The sequence below is a fragment of the Mus pahari genome, chromosome 5, assembly GCF_900095145.1.
Source record: "Mus pahari chromosome 5, PAHARI_EIJ_v1.1, whole genome shotgun sequence".
NCBI classification, from domain to species: domain Eukaryota; kingdom Metazoa; phylum Chordata; class Mammalia; order Rodentia; family Muridae; genus Mus; species Mus pahari.
Window position 1 is genome coordinate 101,941,969 of NC_034594.1, and position 17,769 is coordinate 101,959,737.

Below are 17,769 nucleotides of genomic sequence, written 5' to 3' on the forward strand. Positions count from 1 at the left end.
CTCTCTCTCTCTCTCTCTCTCTCTCTCTCTCTCTCTCTCTCTCTCATATTCCTTCACAGTCTTTGGTCACAAACTGGCTATTATTAGATTTTCCCACTGTGGGGCAAAAAAAAGACACTCAGAATGGGAAATTGTGTGGCCTACTTTGACACAACTGGAAGCCATTACAGAGCTCGAGTCCTTCAAAGTCAAAAGGAAGCAGTGGGGAGGAGCCATCCACAATCCACTTGTACTACTTAGTCACCCAGACGCCAAAGGGAAGGGAGAGGGACCATGTTTCCTCACCACAGGTGGTTTCGATTTTGGACCCTGAAAACCTGTGCCTGCAGATGTGGAACCTTCGGCTGAGTGTTCTCCACTGAGTCAGAGCACCTCGAAGTCCCCACTTAACTCCGTCTCCTTTGGCTCTCCAGCTGCTGGGTCCGTCAGTACAACCTGAGAGAAAGCCTCCTTGTCCCCACTGTCAGAGTGAAGTGGGCTGCAGCTCTGACAGCATGAGTTAATCATCACTAGAAATGCTGGCCAGCAGGGGATGTTTGTATTCCCTGGAGACAGCTTAACAACTCTGGATAAATATTCCAGGCCAGCTGCCTGCCTTCTCCAAGGCTCATCCCTGCCCCACCACACACAAACTTCCTTCCCCAAAAAATGGTGAGCCCAAAGCAATGCACCGGGTCCCTAGGAAGTCCCCAAATCAGGATGATACTTCCAGACACTTGGCCATGATTTTTGTTATTCTGTAATATTTTACCATTTGTGTATTATTTTACCATATATATATATATATATATATATATATATATATTCAAATAATAATGTAATATAATTACATAAACATGGTTAGATACATGGTAATCACACTCACATGGTTCTGATTGCAGACTTATACAGTGGAAATATGACTGTTTCTGCCCTCAAGATCCAGATAGATTCCTGTTTTCATGTATGTTGGTGTCTCTGCAGTGTGTGTGTGTGTGTGTGTGTGTGTGTGTGTGTGTGTGTGTGTGTGTTTGCATGTCTGGGGACACATGTATTGGTACCTGTACATATATGCATGTGTATGTGGATACCTATGAAGGCCAGAGGTTGACATCAGTGTCGTTCTTGATCATTGTTCCCCTTAGGTATTGAGACAGAGTCTCTCTCTCCCTTGAACCCAGAGATGATGGATTCAGTTCATCTTCCAGCCAGCTTCCTGCAGGGATCTGTAGTCCCTGCCTCCCTAGCACAGTGATTGCAGGCAGGCCACATGCTTAGCTACTGAGCCACGGCTCCATCCCTAGGCCAGGCTGCGTTTAAGATAAATCTCAGTATCGGCATGTCACATGGCCAACATCTCAGCATTAACCATTCTTATCTTTGTGCCCTGCAGCTCTTACAGGAGGTCTGGCCTACCAAGCAGGTTGTCTTAATAATTGCACTCTCTACTACTGTGCCCTCTCTAGAATAAGAAAATCTACCTGGATATCATTCACACGTACATGGAAGTGCACGCCACTGTTTACGGCTCCAGTACTAAGAACATTCCCAGTTACGTGAAAAACCATGGCATTCTCAGTGGACGAGACCTGCAGTTTCTTCTCCGGGAAACCAAGGTAACCTCCCAGCAGATTGATAAGGAGTCACAGGATTTATAGGTTTGTTTCCCCTGGCATTGAAAATGGGATCAGTCTTTGATGCTTTCTTTACATGGTACAGTAGAACTTTAGGCAATAGGTTAGGGATACAGCTTAGTGCTGGCCCAGAATCACTCACACACACACACACACACACACACACACACAAAACCAGATGTGAGTTGTACTGTAGTGTCTCAAGTTTTAATAACTATAATTATTAAAATAATTCATGTAATGATTCCACAGAAACATTAGCCTAGGTATACTAGCTATAAGGTTTTCTGGGTGTTTGTGTACACATACATTCTTTACAATTAAAGATCCTTACATGCAGTTTTAAGTTTCAAATGTATCTGTGTATTGGCTCTAAAGAGGGAGGTCCAAGCCGGACATGACGGTACAGGTCTGTAATCTTAGTGCTTGGGACTTAGAGGCAAGGGTCAGGAGCTCAGAATCATCCTCAGATGTGTTAGAGTTTGTTGACCCTGTCTAAGCTTTCAGCAGTAACTAGGCAGTGATGCTCTAGAGCAGCTACTGAAAAAAGTTAAATTGTGGCTGTTGGGAGTTCATTGACTGATTTTTTTTCAAAATATGTATTTTTGCAGTTAAATGTTATATACATAGAGAGAGTATATATATAGTTATATGGTTATAGTTATAGTTGTTATAGTGATATTTATTCATAGTTATAGTTATATATACATTAGTGATTAGTGGTAGCATTTTCCTGACATGTGCAAAGCTTTGGTTTCTATCCCGTGAACCTAAAGAAATAAAATTTCACAACCCTGTTTATAGAGGACTTTGCTTGTGCTGAGTGACAAGCAAGGACTTTGGGTGGAAAGGTACAGCCCTGGCTGGAAAGGTAAAACCAGGGATGACCCTGCCCCAGGGATGGCCTTCTGATAAGGTAGCAAAGGCCACAGGTGCCACTGTGGCTCAGGGAACCAGGTCCTGGCATGTTGTCCTTCCTCAAATGGAGACAAAGTGCTGTTAACTCAAGAAGCCCTGTGGAGGGTTGTGGAAGCCCTGTGAGGTGGCCAAGGTGGGAAACCACCTGGCATATGGGCCAAAGGATCAGATTCAGGGAGCCAAGGTGCCAGTGACATATTCAGGAAAGAAATAAATCCCATTTACCTATATTTGTATTAGAATATGACAGTTGATAAGGAAATAGTGTCTGACTGTCACAGGTGTGGGCAGGGTTCAAACCCTCTGGCATAAGTGGTTGGGCAGCCCCCTAGGATTATTTATTTGCATGTGTGCACGTGAGTATTTTGTACATGAGTGTATGTGTATGTGCACATGTATGCATCCATATTGAGGCTACAGGTCAACCTTGAGTATCATTTCTCAGGTACTGTCTGACCTTTTTATTTTAATATTTATTTTATTTTACATGTATGTATATGTGCCTGCATATTGTATGTTGTACGTGCACCATGTGCAGACCTTCTGGGGTCAGAAGAGTCAGACGAGCCACAATGTGAGTGCTAAAAATTGTCCCAGATCTTCTACAAAAGCAGTAAGAACTCTTAAAAAAAAAAAAAAAGATTTATTTCTTTTATGTATGTGAGTACACTGAAGCTTTCTTCAGACACACCAGAAGAGGGCATCAGATCCCATTACAGATGGTTGTGAGCCACCATGTGGTTTCTGGATTTGAACTCAGGACCTCTGGAAGAGCAGTTAGTGCTCTTAACCACTGAATCATCTCTCCAATCCAAAAGTAAGAACTCTTAACTGCTGAGCTATCTCTCAACCTACATGTTGGATTTTGTTTTTTTGTTTTTTGTTTTTGTTTTTGTTTTTGTTTGGATATTGGGGTTTTTTTGTTTGTTTGTTTGTTTGTTTGTTTGTTTTGATATTGGTTTTGTTTTAGACAGGATTGCTCCGCTGACCCTGAGCTCACTGAGTATACTACGCTGTCTGGATAGTGAGCACAGGGGCTCTGCCCGTCCTGCCTCCCCAGCATCAGGGTTACAAGCATGCACTAGTTAGTATGCCACACTTATTTTATGTGGGCGCTAAAGGCTGAATTCGGGTTTAATATTGAGCACCTTACTAAATAAACTATTTCTCCTATATATGCCCCAGTACAGGGGAATGCCTGGGCCAAGAAGGGGGAGTGGGTGGGTAAGGGAACAGGGGTAGGAGGGAGGGTATAGGGAACTTTTGGGATAGCATTTGAAATGTAAATAAAGAAAATATCTAATAAAAAATAATAATAAACATCAAATCAATAAATAAACAAACTGTTTCTCCAGCCCAAGACTTTAGTTTTAGAAGGCGCATCTGGGAAATAGCTTTGAGGTGAACAGAGCAGACACCACTGTGGATTCTCCATATTTGGGCTTTGCACAGTAAACGGAGATCCAGTCATCAAGAAGGCTCCAACTCCGGGTGCTCGCCAATTGGGAATTCAGGTTCTGCTGGGCCTTTGGCATACCATCTTCATAAACACCCACACTTAACACTTAGTGGTAAGGCTAAAGAGATGCCTCAGGGTAAAGTACTCAACCCAAAAACATGAAGAGTTTGGGTCCTGAAGACCCACCTAAAGCCAGATGTGATAGCACACATCTGTAATCCCAGTGCTTTTGTGGTAAGGTGGGAGGCAGAAACAGAAGCTAAACAGACCTAGTATGTGCTGCAGTAAACACGTGGTTCTTTTTTGTTTATGAGCTTGTTTGTTTGGCTTTGTTTTTGAGACAGGGTCTCTCTGTGCAACAGCCCTGGTTGTCCTGGAACTGGCTATGTAAATAAACTAGTCTGGCCTCAAACTCACAGAGATCCACCTGCCTCTATCTCTGCCACTGCCTCTCCCTCGTGAGTGCAGAGATTAAAGTCACATGTCACCATTCTGGGCCACACAAAGACTTTTAAAAATTGGAATGGGTTGGAGCTGGCAATATGGCTCAACAGGTAAAAGCACCTGCTGCTTAATGCCTGAGGATCTGAGTTTGAGTCCCAGAACCCACAAAAAAGGTGGAAAGAAAACAAAGAGAACCACCTCCCCGAAACTATTCCATGACCCCCACTTCCATGCCATGGCATGAGCACAACCACACTCATGCTGACACACCACAACACAATAGTGCGACTCTCTCATAAACAGAGTCCGTGACTGTTCACCAGGTAAAAGGAAAGCAATCTGATTGTTGTCTCAATTCTCAGTCTGTAAGCACAATTGATTCTTTTTATTTCCAGGTCATTGTGTGATTTCAGGGATAAAACATTTTGATAATTTATTTTAATTCTTTGTTCAAACACTGAGGACTTCTAATTCCTTAGAAGGTTGCCTGTCACCTAATGACTGTTTGGGTCTGTGAGCGAGGAGTGCCCCAGTTTGAGAACTCTCTACTGTCGTCATCGTCAGTTTCTTTCTTAGTTTGACATTTCCGAGTCGTCAGGATGTCCCGGCCTTTTCTCAGCAGCAAGTCTATTTTCTGCCATTTGCCTTGATTCACTTTTCTTCTGTGCCATCCTGCTGAAAGTTCAAGTTCCTTTAAAATAACTCCAGGGCAGAGCTGCTACACAGCGCGTCATTACCGTCTTGCACACTTCTATTAGCCGACCCTGGGAGTGTCTCCCTCAGCCTTGCAGATTTTAAAAGAACCCTCATTTGCCTACCATCCATTTACCTTGTCAGAGGATGGGAAGTGGGCTAAAATTGAAGTCCATCTTGTCTGGAGGATCACAAGAAAAAAACAGCCTCTAAGACCCAGCTATGACGTTGGAGTAGACCATACAGCCAAGAGTGTGGCTTGGGTTTTGATCATGAGAAGCTCATGCTCAATATATACCAAATTATATATATATAGGGATCAAAATGTATGTATGTGTGTGTGTGTGTGTATATATATATATATATGTGTGTGTGTGTGTGTATAAACATATACATATATATATATGAACATATATATATACATATACACATTTGTTTGTGTGTATGTATGAACGTATGTGTGTGTATACATCTCCTTTAAAAAAAAAAAGCAGGTGTTAGGTGTAATACTGGACTGGAGAAATGGCTCAGTGGTTAAGAGCACATACTGCTCTTACAAAGGACCAGGGCTCCGTTCTCAGTACTTGTAGCAAGCACAGCTGCCTCTAACTCCAGTTCCAAAAGATCTAACGCCCTTATAGACTCTTCAGATACTACAAACATGTGGTACAGAGATAAACAGGTACACACACACATATATACATAAACTTTTTAAGTAATTAATCTAAAACTGGTACCTTACAGTGTTGCTCCAGTTAGAATTACTTAGCACCTGTTTCTCTATTAGTTTCTCTATCATGAATATATTAGGCCTGGAGAGATGGCTCACCAGTTGAGAGCACATGCTGCCTTTCCAGAGGCACCCCAAGTTTCTGTTCCCAGTACCCATGTTGGGCTACCTTTAACTCCAGCTCCAAAGGATCTGATGCCTCTGGCCTCCATGGGCACCTGCACTCAAGTGCAAACACACACACACACACACACACACACACACACACACACGCACGCACGCAGAGAGAGAGAGAGAGACAGAGACAGAGAGAGAGAGACAGAGAGAGAGACAGAGACAGAGAGACAGAGAGAGGGGGGAGGGAGGGAGGGAGGGAGAGAGGAAGAGACATAATTTAAAATACAAATAAATCTTAAAGAATATTTTAAACCACTCCATGTGGAGTTATAACTCAAATTGTTAATTGATAAGAGGAACCCAAAGTGGTGTACGGCCAAGACCCCTTTACACTGAGAGCCCAGCAATAGGCAACTGAGATGAATGAATGCTGAGTTAGGAAATATGACACAAGAGGAGTTGGCCTTGTGTTCATATTGTTTCCTCTTTCTAATTCCTTCTTCAGTGCCGCTGAGCAATTTAAAGCAGTTTCTTCCCATCCATGTTGGAAGTGAAGAACAGGAGCTGCCAGGAAGAAATGTCTGTAAAATGAGTAGCTTTTCCTCAGCCTCAGCTAAAGAGGGGAGCAAAGCCTGTCTTCTCTCCCCAAGATCTTCAGAGACAGGGCAAATGGCTGGTGTTCAGTCACTTTGGAGCTCATTATTTTTGTTAATGAGCCATCTTTGGGCTCCGGTATTGCTTTCTTTGGTTTTGGCTCCTTCGGTGTTGGGGGCTGGACCTAGTGCATGCTAGGGCAGGCATGCTTCCACTAAGCTGCTTCTGACCCTAGCAGCTGTTTTTGAAACTCTGCTTCTAGCCCAGAGTTCCAGAGTTCCCAGTGTGTAGTAGAACGCTGTCTGAGCATGCCATTTGGAGCCCTGGTCTCAGAAGACAGAGGGATGGTAGTATAGCATGAAAATGGGGGCTTAAAGCATTGGGAAGTTGCTATAATAATCTAGAAGCCTCTTCTAACAGAGCTATCCATTTTGATAAACTAATTTTCTAAAAACTACAGACAGGTCATTTGGTCTATCAAACTCTAGAAGAGGAGATGGAACCTGTGTATCATGCCTCACTTTTTTTTGCATATTTTGCGTTTTGATTTAATTCTCCATCTCTAATACAACTTTTCTTCACCTTCCTAGTTTATGTATGTTTGTTTGTTTTTTTTTTGAGGCAGGGTCTCATGTAGCCTAGGCCGACCTCAATCTTACCAAGTAGGCAAGGATGAGCCTGAACTTCTTTCTGATCCTCTCACTCCATCTTCTGAATACAAGGATTACTGGTATGAACTTCCACAGCCTGTTAAATGGTGGTGGGGATCAAGCCCAGGGCCTCGTGCACTTTAGGCCAGCACTCAACATCACTAGCCTACCTTCCTAGTTTAACTTCCTTTTCCCAGTTTCCCTTTGATGGTTCTTATTAATGGTCCATAATGAACATCAAAAATTCACTTCCTATTCACCAATGGAAGGGTGTCTGGACTCTACTCTCTAGCCAAACTAAGTATTTCTCCTTCCTGTAGTCAAGGAGAAATTCTAACTGTAGCCTAGAAAGGGAAGCTGCTGTTCACACCCTCACTTCCCAGCACCCCCCACCATGCCTCCCTCCACGACTTAGGTGACCCAGGATGATCCTAGTTCTTCACCAACTCATCTCAGCTAGACACATAAAGCGGTGTGACCAATGTAGAGTGTGTGCTTTACTCAGGAGTCTTTCCCTTGTGCCTAACTGCAGCCCCAAACACACAGTTAAAAGTCCCCCAAGTCTCAGCTAACTCTTGGCTCCCACCTCCCCATGTTTGACTGGGTTTCATTTCTGTTGCTATGACAAAATATTCTGACAATGGGGTTTATTTCAGCTTATAATTCCAGGTTATAATTCATTGAAGCAGCTAGTAATCACACATCTATAACTCAAGAAAAGACAGAAGTGAATGTGACATGTTCAGGTGCTTGCTTACTTGTGCTCAGCTCAATTTTTCCAGGCTTATATACTTTAGGACTTCTGCCTAGGGAATGGTACTGCCCACAGTGGGCTGGGTCTTCCATACCAATTAACTTAATTAAGAATGTCTCTCTTATGCATGCTCACAGACTAACACAATTTGGACATCAACCCAGCACTTACTAAACATAGTAACAACAAAAACTTCATAAGCATACTCTTATGTGGCCCAGGCTGGCATCAAGCTTTCTACCTAATGTAGTGTCTTAATTTTACTTCTTTTGCTGTAATAAAATATCCAACAGGGGGCTGGCGAGATGGCTCAGCAAGTAAGAGCACTGACTGCTCTTCTGAAGGTCCTGAGTTCAAATCCCAGCACCATATGGTGGCTCACAACCATCCCTAATGAGACCTGATGCCCTCTTCTGGCGTGTCTGAAGACAGCTACAGTGTACTTATTTATAATAATAAGTAAATCTTTAAAAAATAAATAAATAAATAAATAAAATAAAATATCCAACAGAAGAAATTTAAGGGAGAAGAATATTTATTTGGATCACAATTTTAGGTTATGGCCCACACTGAGGAAGTCAAGATAGCAGGAACTTGAAGAAGCTGCATCCATGGTTAACAGAGAACAACAAGTAATGAGTGCTTGCTTGTGCCCAGCCCTCTTTCTTTACATTCACACAGTTCTTCGTGCCCTGCCCAGGAAATGATACTACCCATAGTGGATGGGTCTTTCACATGAGTAACCATAATGAAGATAATCCCCCACAGGCCAACCTGATCTACACAGTCCCTCACTGAGACTTTCTTCCCAGGGGATTCTAGGTTGTGTCAGAGTAACAAAGCTAACTGCCACAAAGGGGTAGTAAAGTCAATCAGCTCTAGAACCAGGTGCCAGGTAACTCTGGAGGGTTCAAAGGAGCTTTCATGTTCTCACAGGTGTCCTTTCCATGCCTGGCTTTTGCATACAAGTTGATCACAGCAAGTCTGAAAAATCAGAAATCCAAATTATTTCTGAGCTAGAACATAGGTCAGTTAGCAGAGATGATCTAAAACTGATCACTTCCCATCTCTAGGCCAATTGACATATAGACTGTAATGCATTTGATCTAGTATTGGGACTTTCAAATGGCAAAAATGTGGGCGCTTTTATGTTTGGTGCTGCTGTTTGAGGTCTGGTTTGTTTCATCTCTGACCAGGCACTAAGTTTGCTGGAAGAAATCAGGCATTGCCCCAGGAACCCAGTCTCCTGGTCAATGGTTAGTTTGGCCAGTTGCTGATGCTGAAACAGGTGCAATAAGTCCTGTTGTCACTCGGCCATTGTAGCTCTTTCCTAGACAGCCCAAAGCAGTTTCAATTAGAGGCTTTGTGGACTGAGTGCAGAGCCAACTAGATGAAGAACTCAGCCACTGCTTACCTCCTGCAATATCAGGTGTGTGAAAAGAGGGACCCTTCAAGCTAAATGAAAGTGTCATCTTTCAGGATAAAGAAATTGCCTCCTTCATTTCTAGATGTTCTAGTTTCCTTCCACTTGTGTAATAAAAGAATACCCTTACAGAACGCTACCTCAGAGAGCTCAGGAGGAAGGGGGCTTCTCTGGCTTACGATGATTTCAGGCTACAGTCCATTATTGCAGTGAAGTCAAGGAAGGAAGGTGGAACAGCTGGTCACATTGTATCTGTTGAGCTTTAAATGCAAAATATCCCCCCACCCCCACCCGGAAGCTCCTGTGTTTGATACTTGGTGATGCTTAGGAAGATGATGGAACCTCGTCTAGGAACCTTAGTGAAGTTCCACTCACTGAAGGAAGTATATCGCTGCTTCTGTTTACTGATATACATATACATATATTCTTTCTGTGTAAGTGAATGTGTATGTGAGTGTATCTGTGTGTGTGTGTCTGTATGTATGTATGTATGTATGTATGTCTGCCTCCTGTATGAAATGGATCAGTCTGCTTGACTGCCCAGCAATCTTCACACTACTTAGCCAACATGTTTTCCCTATCATGATAGACTGCATCCCTTTCTGGAACTATAAGCCAAATAAACTTTTCCTTCTCTAACTTCCTTTTTCTCAGGATATTTTGTCACAGCAACAGAAAAGTAAGAAATACAACACCAAAGAGCAGAAAGAAAATAAAAGCACACATCTAGTGCTTTTTCCATTCTTGCCCAGGTCCAAACCCAGGAAATGATTCTGCCCACTTTTAGGCTAGATCTTCCCACATCAATTAAGGCAATCAAGACAGTCCCCTTAGACATACCCACAGTCTCTTAGACAGTCGATCACTGAGACTGTCTAAGGAATTACCCTTCCTGGGTAATTCAAGGTTGTATCAAGGTGGCAGTTAAAACTGACCATCACAGCCAACCGTTGCAGAAATTCTTTTTTAAAGATGTGAAGGGAATACCTATTCCTAGAAGTAGATTGCTATCCTGATCCTGTATCAAGAACAAAGGGGGAGGCTTAGCAATAGCATACAGTTCTAGAACTGGTCTTTCCATTGGAAGTCACTGCACACTGCCTTCTCCCTCTCCTCTGGTAGTTTTGTAGTGTATGAAGTAGTGAGAACTGGCTGGCATAGTGGCTCACACCTAGAATCCCAGCATTCAGGAGGCAGCAGCAGGCAGATCTCTGTGAGATGGAGAGAGGGAGGGAGGGAGGGAGGGAGGGAGGGAGGGAGGGAGGGAGGGAGGGAGGGANGGANGGAAGGAAGGAAGGAAGGAAGGAAGGAAGGAAGGAAGGAAGGAAGGAAGGAAGGAAGGAAGGAAGGAAGGGTGAGAACTCATAAATACACATAAAAGGGGTAAAGTTGTCACTTTTAGCAAACAGTCCATATACATACACCTCACCCCCAACTCTGTGGTAGAAGGGCATACATAATGTTCAGCTGTGCCAAATTACAACTGGGTTCAAACATGGGAAACTATTTTTTGAATGGTTACTAGCACTATGCCTGAGAGTATTAAATATTTCTGCAAACTATCTCCTTCGATCCTCACAGCAGTTCCATGACAGAAGCATCAGTTTTGGCCCATTTTGCTCCTAAGAAGACAGTGCTCACGTTACTTTAACTAAGGGTCTAGACTATAAACGAGCCTCGAGAATCCATACACTGAGTCATTGTCATGGTTACCAAATGAGGAGTTGGTAGCATCCGAACTTGAATTCTAGTCTTCATGACTGCGTAATCATTTCATTGCCTGAGCCTTTGACCAGTAATCAATTTGGGGGCACAAACTGAGGTTAATTCATTGCTCAGATTCCCTCCTGATCCTCCCATACTGACTAATTAATAATGATCAGAAAAGTACATGGCTGAGTTTATGTGAGTCCAGTATTCATTATTCTTGGTGTTTCTCCACTAAAAATGTTCAGAGCTGGGGTGGGATGTAATATCCTTGTTAGACTCTGGCTTTCTAAGGATCAGATTTAAGCCCATACAGTATGACTGAGTTTCTCTGGAAGAGTTTGGCCTTAGTATTTGAATGTTTTCTTTCACCAGTTCTTGTATATGTAGGTGTGCATGTATATACACACATAGGTATACAGGTGTGTGATATAGTACTTCCCCCTATATATGAGTCTCTGGGTTTAAATACCATTGCATAATAAAGTAATTAATTCAAATGTCTGAGACTGAGATAACTGTTGGTAGAGTGCTTGTCTCCAAGCAGGAGGACCTGTGTTTGGTCCCCCAAAATCCACATCTAACACACCAGATGAAGTGGTACTCACTTCCAACCAGCCCAGCCGTGCACATAACCACACGCATGCACATAACCGACCTTATCACAGAAAACAATGGGAGAAAACTGAGGAAGACACCCAAGGTTGACCTCTGACCTCTACATACACATACACCCATGTGCACATAACCACACGCATGCATAACAGACGCGAATGAAACTGAACAAACCCAGTTAAGCTAAGCCAGGAATGGTTAAAAGACTCCTCATTGGCTCACTAAGGGTTAAAACAATTCTTTTTTTTTTTTTTTTTTTTCCTTCAAAACAGAAAAAAAAATCTCAGTGACTGTGTCAGGGTGCCCCAATCCTTGCTATGAATAAAACATGTGCTCCTTTGTCTGATCTTCCTTGTCATAATTTTAATTTTGGAGCATGTGATCCTTCTACTTAGAAACACTCATTGGTGGAATTGGAGTTGTGACCATGGAGATGGTTGACATCTAGAATATCCTTGTTAAACTCTGGCCTTCTGAAGAACAGGCTTAAGCCCAAACAGTACGGCCAGTTTTCCATGGAATTATCGAACCTTAGCACTCGAATGGTTTACTCCCCCAGTTTTTGTACATGTATGTATATGTGTGTGTGTGTGTATGTATGTATGTATGTGTATATGTATGTGCATACAAGAGGTATGCAGGTGTGTGCAGCCGTGTGAATTTGTGCCAAGGCCGGAAGAGGACAGCAGGTGTCCTGCTCTACAATGCTCTGCCTTATTTCTGTGAGGCAGGGTCTCTAATTGACCCTGGAGCTTGTCTGGAGACCAGCAAGCCCCTCCCCACCCACACAGTACTGGAGTTGTAGGAGCATGTGACCACACCCAGAGTTTTACCTGAGTGATGAGGATTCAAACTCAGGTCCAAGTCGTGTCACCCACCAGGCTCTCTCCCCAGTCCTGGGTGCTTTCTTGTCTTGCATTTCTCTCTTCTGTGGTAAAGAAATCTATAGGGGTATAGTGAAAATAAATATTCAATCCTCAGGAGACAAGAGACAGAGGTCGGAGGAAGAAAGGGAGGGAGGAAGGGCTGTAAGTAGGCACAGTGATGGACCAAGAGAAAGGGCAAGGTGGCGTGGTGAGAGTGTGAAAGACCGAGTGAGCAGAGGCTTCTGATTGGAGATGCCGAGCTCTCTCCCTAGACTGTGTCTGTTCAACTCTTGGAATGCCCTGCGACCTTCATACATGTGCTGCATTGTGCTGTCACAGGTAATGAGTACACGGGACTAAGGGAAAACTGCTTACTGACAGCTGAAAGAAAACTGTTATTTCAGTGTTTCAAGGACATGCGTCAGTGCATGTCACCTTAACTAGTGTGACAAGAAAACTCATTGCTAAGAAATGGTGTGGCGTTTTTGCTTAAGAGTCCTTAACAAATAGTGATTGAGGCTTGGGGAGCTGGTGCAAAGTGTTTAGCACTGCGTGTGTGTGTGCGTGTGTGTGTTTGCATATATGAGAGCAGCTACATGAATGCCACACTGTGCATGTGGACATCAGACAAAAACTTGAGGTATTCATTCTCCTCCCCAATCTTGTTTGAAATGGGGTGGCTACTGTTCACCATTGCGTATGCCCAACAAGCTGGCCTTCAGGCTCCTAAGGATTCTCCCATCGCGCTGTAGGAGCCTGGGATTGCAGATTCCTGCTACTGCATCCAGCTCTGTCGGGCTCTGGCGATCTGAGTTCAGGTTGCTGATACCTGCACAGCAAGCACTTATTTGCCCACTGTGCTGTCTCCCCAGCCCTAAAGTATTTATGATTACTGAGATACTCTGTGCCAGGAGGGCCTAGGAGTTGGTGCAAATTATTATTCAGATATAATTAAAATTAGCTCACATTTGAGTTCATCAAGCAATAGCCTCTCACCCTTTAATTACTAGATTCAGATTGGTTGATCTAAAGGAGATCATCATGGCCCACCAGGATTCTCTGTTGGAATGGCTAAGGCATGTGCTGCTCCCGTCTCTCCCAGGGTTGTTTATGTAGAGTTAAGGAGGCTATCTGCACTCCTTGGCAGACCCGACGCTTAGAGGGCTCCAGCAGCTCTCCTTAAACCTGCCAAGACCCTGCCTTTCTTGCCTAGCATCTTCTTAAGAGTGGAAAAGAGCCAGGGTGCCTGATGCAGTCCCATGTCCGAAGCTGTTAGGGTCAGATCTGGGTCCTGACAGGTTCAGCCATCTTTCCTCAATGGGTCAACTAAAGAGGTGACAGTGAAGAGCAAAGAGAGTTATACATTGTGGCCACATTGGGGAGAGAAACAAAGACAGTGCTCTAGCACCTCCCAGGTCCTCCAGGTCTTTGGAGCTCTGACACGGTGCTTGGGTTTAAGCGAGGACAAGCGGTCCTGGTCAAAGGTTGGGCAGGCTCATCCCTGACCCATCCAGCTCTCAGCTCAAGTCTCTCCTGACAAGCTGTCAGAACTCTGTGAAATCTCTTCCTGGGAGACAAATTGTCTCATGTGTTGTGTTCCCACCACCACCACCAACCCTGCCAGGGTAAGACTCAGGAGAAATCCCAGTTCCATGGGGTTCTTGGTTTCTATGTCTGGTCGCCAAAGGGAGAGGCACTAATGTCTCTTTTATCTCTAAAATATCTTCATTCCAGCCTGAATGGTTACATTTCTTGGTGGAAATGGCCTGGGTATTTCTGGACATAAGGGCACAAGGAACCGCAGCATCTGCCACCCTACCCCACACCCACCAGGCATGAGACACCCATGTCTCCTAGTCACTTGGTGTGTTCCGTTTAAGACTTGGCTTCTGCGTGTGGGCAGAGAGAGCCAGGATTGGACCCTGCCTGGCGACTGCCACTCACAGCACACTGTTCCCCGCACCTGGTGTACACAGAGACTTGCATTTTGTGCACCCTACCAACCCTTGCCAGAGCATCCCTTTGTCCCAGCAGCTTCAGGCTGCTGTGGGCTTTCTAAGGACCTTTACCTTGTTTCTGCTGCCATCTACAGTCCATCTAGGGAACCTTGAGGTTTTGCTAGCTGGGGAGGGAAGCTGGGAAATTGCAGTTTGAAACCTCTGCTCCCACAGAGGAAAAAACAAAACCAGCCAGCTAGTGGTGTCCCCAGTGAGAACACTATCATAAAACCCATGTTTACTGACCTCCCAAGGTCCAAAGCAGTTTCATTTGAACTGTAATCAAACCACCAAGTGACCTTTCTGTCCCTGGCCCCCAGAGTCCCTGAAAGAGCCCGTTGTTCCCTGCTTGAGTGAAGAAACCTTCTGTTTAGTTAAGCAAGTGTTTTTCTAGTTATGTTGCCTGCTGAGTGACAGAAAGAGGATTGTTGGGTACTGGGTTTTATTGTTGGTTTTGCTTTACACTCTTGCCCTCCCTGCCCCTCAGTCCCTGACTTTTTTTTTTTTTTTTTTTCACATCAGAAAAGGAGATGGGAACAGGGCAAGTTCCTCTGCAGGCCCTTGCACCTGTTATTCTGCATATCCTGGTGTACACCCCTTCACTTTGTCGCAAGTCACCCACCAGGAGATCTAAGACCCCTGCAGAACATCAGAGGCGGCCACAGAAGCAGACCACAGGAGCTGATAGGCAGTCCTGACTGGTATCTTCATGTGATGTCTTTTCCTGTCTTACAGCTCTTCGTTGGGCTTGGATTCCCTTATGAAGGTCCAGCTCCCCTGGAGGCCATCGCGAATGGATGCGCTTTCCTGAACCCCAAGTTCAGCCCTCCCAAAAGCAGCAAAAACACAGACTTCTTCATTGGCAAGCCAACACTGAGAGAGGTGAGTATCTCTTTTATGCTTTTGGGTTTGTGTGTACATATATGGTCCTCATGTGTGTGCATGCATGCACACACGAAGGTATGCACGTATGTACAGACATGCGTGTGGAGGCATGCTCTTAAAAGTCCAGAACTGAGGAGGCACAGACAGGTGGGTCCCTGGGAGTCACTAGCCGGCCAGTCTACTTTTCTTTGCGAGTTCCAAACTGATGAGAGACATTGTCTCAAAAACACAATTAGATGTGCCTGAACAACACCCAAGGTTGACCTGGTCTCTCTCTGTAGGAGTACACGCACACATGCGCGCATACACACACATACACACACACACAGAGAGAGAGAGAGAGAGAGAGAGAGAGAGAGAGAGAGAGAGAGAACATCAGCCCTAGGGACAAGACATCATACATGATGAGAGCTGTGCCTCAGTCCTTAGCCCACCCTCAGCCCGCCATGCTGACAGGCTGTCCCCTCACTGCCAGCGCCTGTCACAGGAGCCTTGTTCTGCTTGCCTTTGCAGATGCTTTTGAAGCCCACAGTGGGTGATGAGTCACCATGGAGCAGTGCTGGGATTCATTTGGGGCGATAAGCAGAAGTCATTTACAGCTCAGTGTGGGCGATGAGTGTGGCGAAGGCGGGGAGGATTCTGTGTCTGAGCAGACACAGGTGTGTGCAAGAAACCATGAGATTGGCTTCCTTGTTATGTCTAGGCACTTAGCGACTCTCTTGACCGCTCACGCATGGGACATTAAAGCAGGATCCCTCAGGGCCTCTGGCTGGGGAGTCACAGTGTTGGAAAATCCTAGTGTGACACAGCAGCACCTTCTCTAGAACATTCATTTTTCAATTCTGTTGCTTTCTTTCCCCTCTGGGTTACTTTTCTGACCTTGTACCCCAAATAGTAATCAAATGTAACTCTTCCCTCTATCCCCCCACATTTGATCTGTCGCAGTCTTGATGAAGTATCTACCCAGATCCTTTGCCTGTTTTTAAATGGGGTTTGTTCAGGGTGTTTTGCTATGGAGTGATAGACACTCCTTAGGTATTTAGGGTACTAACCTTCTAGCAGACATAATTTGCAAATATTTTCTCTCCCTCTATATGTTAGTGACTCTCTTGGTGCATAAAAGATTTAAAAGTTGAAGCTGTGAAAATGGCTTCAGTCGCTTACGTGCTTTCACACAAGCAGGAGGATCTGAGTTCAGTCCCTAGAACACCTAAAATAAAATAAAATCTAGGCATGAGAGCACTCCCTTGTAACCCTAGACCTGGAGGGAAGGAGATAGGGGATCCTGGGGCTTGCTGGCCAGCCAACCTAGCTCTCTTGGCTGTTCCAGGCTAGGAGGAGACCCTGTTTCAAAGAACAAGAGGAATGGCCCCTTGAGAAGTAATCTGAAGTTGAACTCTGGCCTCCATATGCAGGAATATACACATACACATGCATAGATACACCTACATGCACACATGCACTAGGGGACACTCTTGAACACATTCTACCACCTCATGCCCAGGGAATGGTGTCCCATGACAGTGCCCAGGTCAGGCAGTATTGAAGGCATGTGCATTGTCTTCCATAGTTGCTGTCATCTAGCCATGTGACTGGCTGAAGGTGGGGAGGGCAGAAGAGACCCTGAAGTACCCACATGGGATGCACCCACATGGGGTGGTTCTGTCAGCCCTTAAATGAGCCCACAAGTGAAAGAGAGTGGAGACTCCCATCAATGGCTGCACATGTGACCTCATCCAGATGACTCCCTCAGTGATCTGATCCCACAGGAGCCTGAGACCCCAGAGGGAGTGGACAGAAGCTGAGCCCATCCACACACAGCCTGTGGTACTAGCTGCTGTACTGAGGGGTCAGGGAGTGTAGCAGAGTGTTTCCCATTTTCTAGTAGCTCCATATCTGTTCTGGAAGCATGAGAGAGCAACTGCACCATCAAGGTCAATGACAGCTGAGCAGGGCTGGATGGAGATGGAGCCCCCTTGGGGCTTGTCTAGCATTCTTGTCTAGCATTCAATCTCCAGAGTACCTAAGATGGGTGTGGTGCTCACAGCTGGAATTCCTGCATTTTAGAGGTGGAGGCAGGAGAGTAAGAACTTCAAAGTCATCACTGGCTATATAGCAAGTTCAAAGCCAGCCTGAAATGCATGAGACCAACATGAACGCTAAGTGGGTGAAAGGGGAGTCGTGCAAAGGGCGCCTAACTGAAAGGGCTTGGGATGGGCTTTAAAGAGAAAGGAGAAGCGGGAAGTTCTAGTGTACTTGAACAAGGGAGACCCAAGGTTAATTTGCCTCATACTGAAGAGTAAC

The 17,769-nt window shown here is 44.8% G+C and overlaps 1 protein-coding gene across 6 annotated transcripts in view; it reads left to right on the top strand.

Annotated features, from left to right (window-relative positions):
* Mgat5 (alpha-1,6-mannosylglycoprotein 6-beta-N-acetylglucosaminyltransferase) overlaps window positions 1–17,769 on the top strand; it is a 277,034-nt gene that overhangs the window by 238,697 nt on the left and 20,568 nt on the right. For all 6 annotated transcript variants that reach the window (XM_021197508.2, XM_029538621.1, XM_029538622.1 and 3 more), the window contains 2 exons: window positions 1,446–1,595; window positions 15,316–15,462. In XM_021197508.2, coding sequence (XP_021053167.1) covers window positions 1,446–1,595; window positions 15,316–15,462 — 297 coding nt within the window. The remainder of the gene's footprint in view (window positions 1–1,445; window positions 1,596–15,315; window positions 15,463–17,769) is intronic.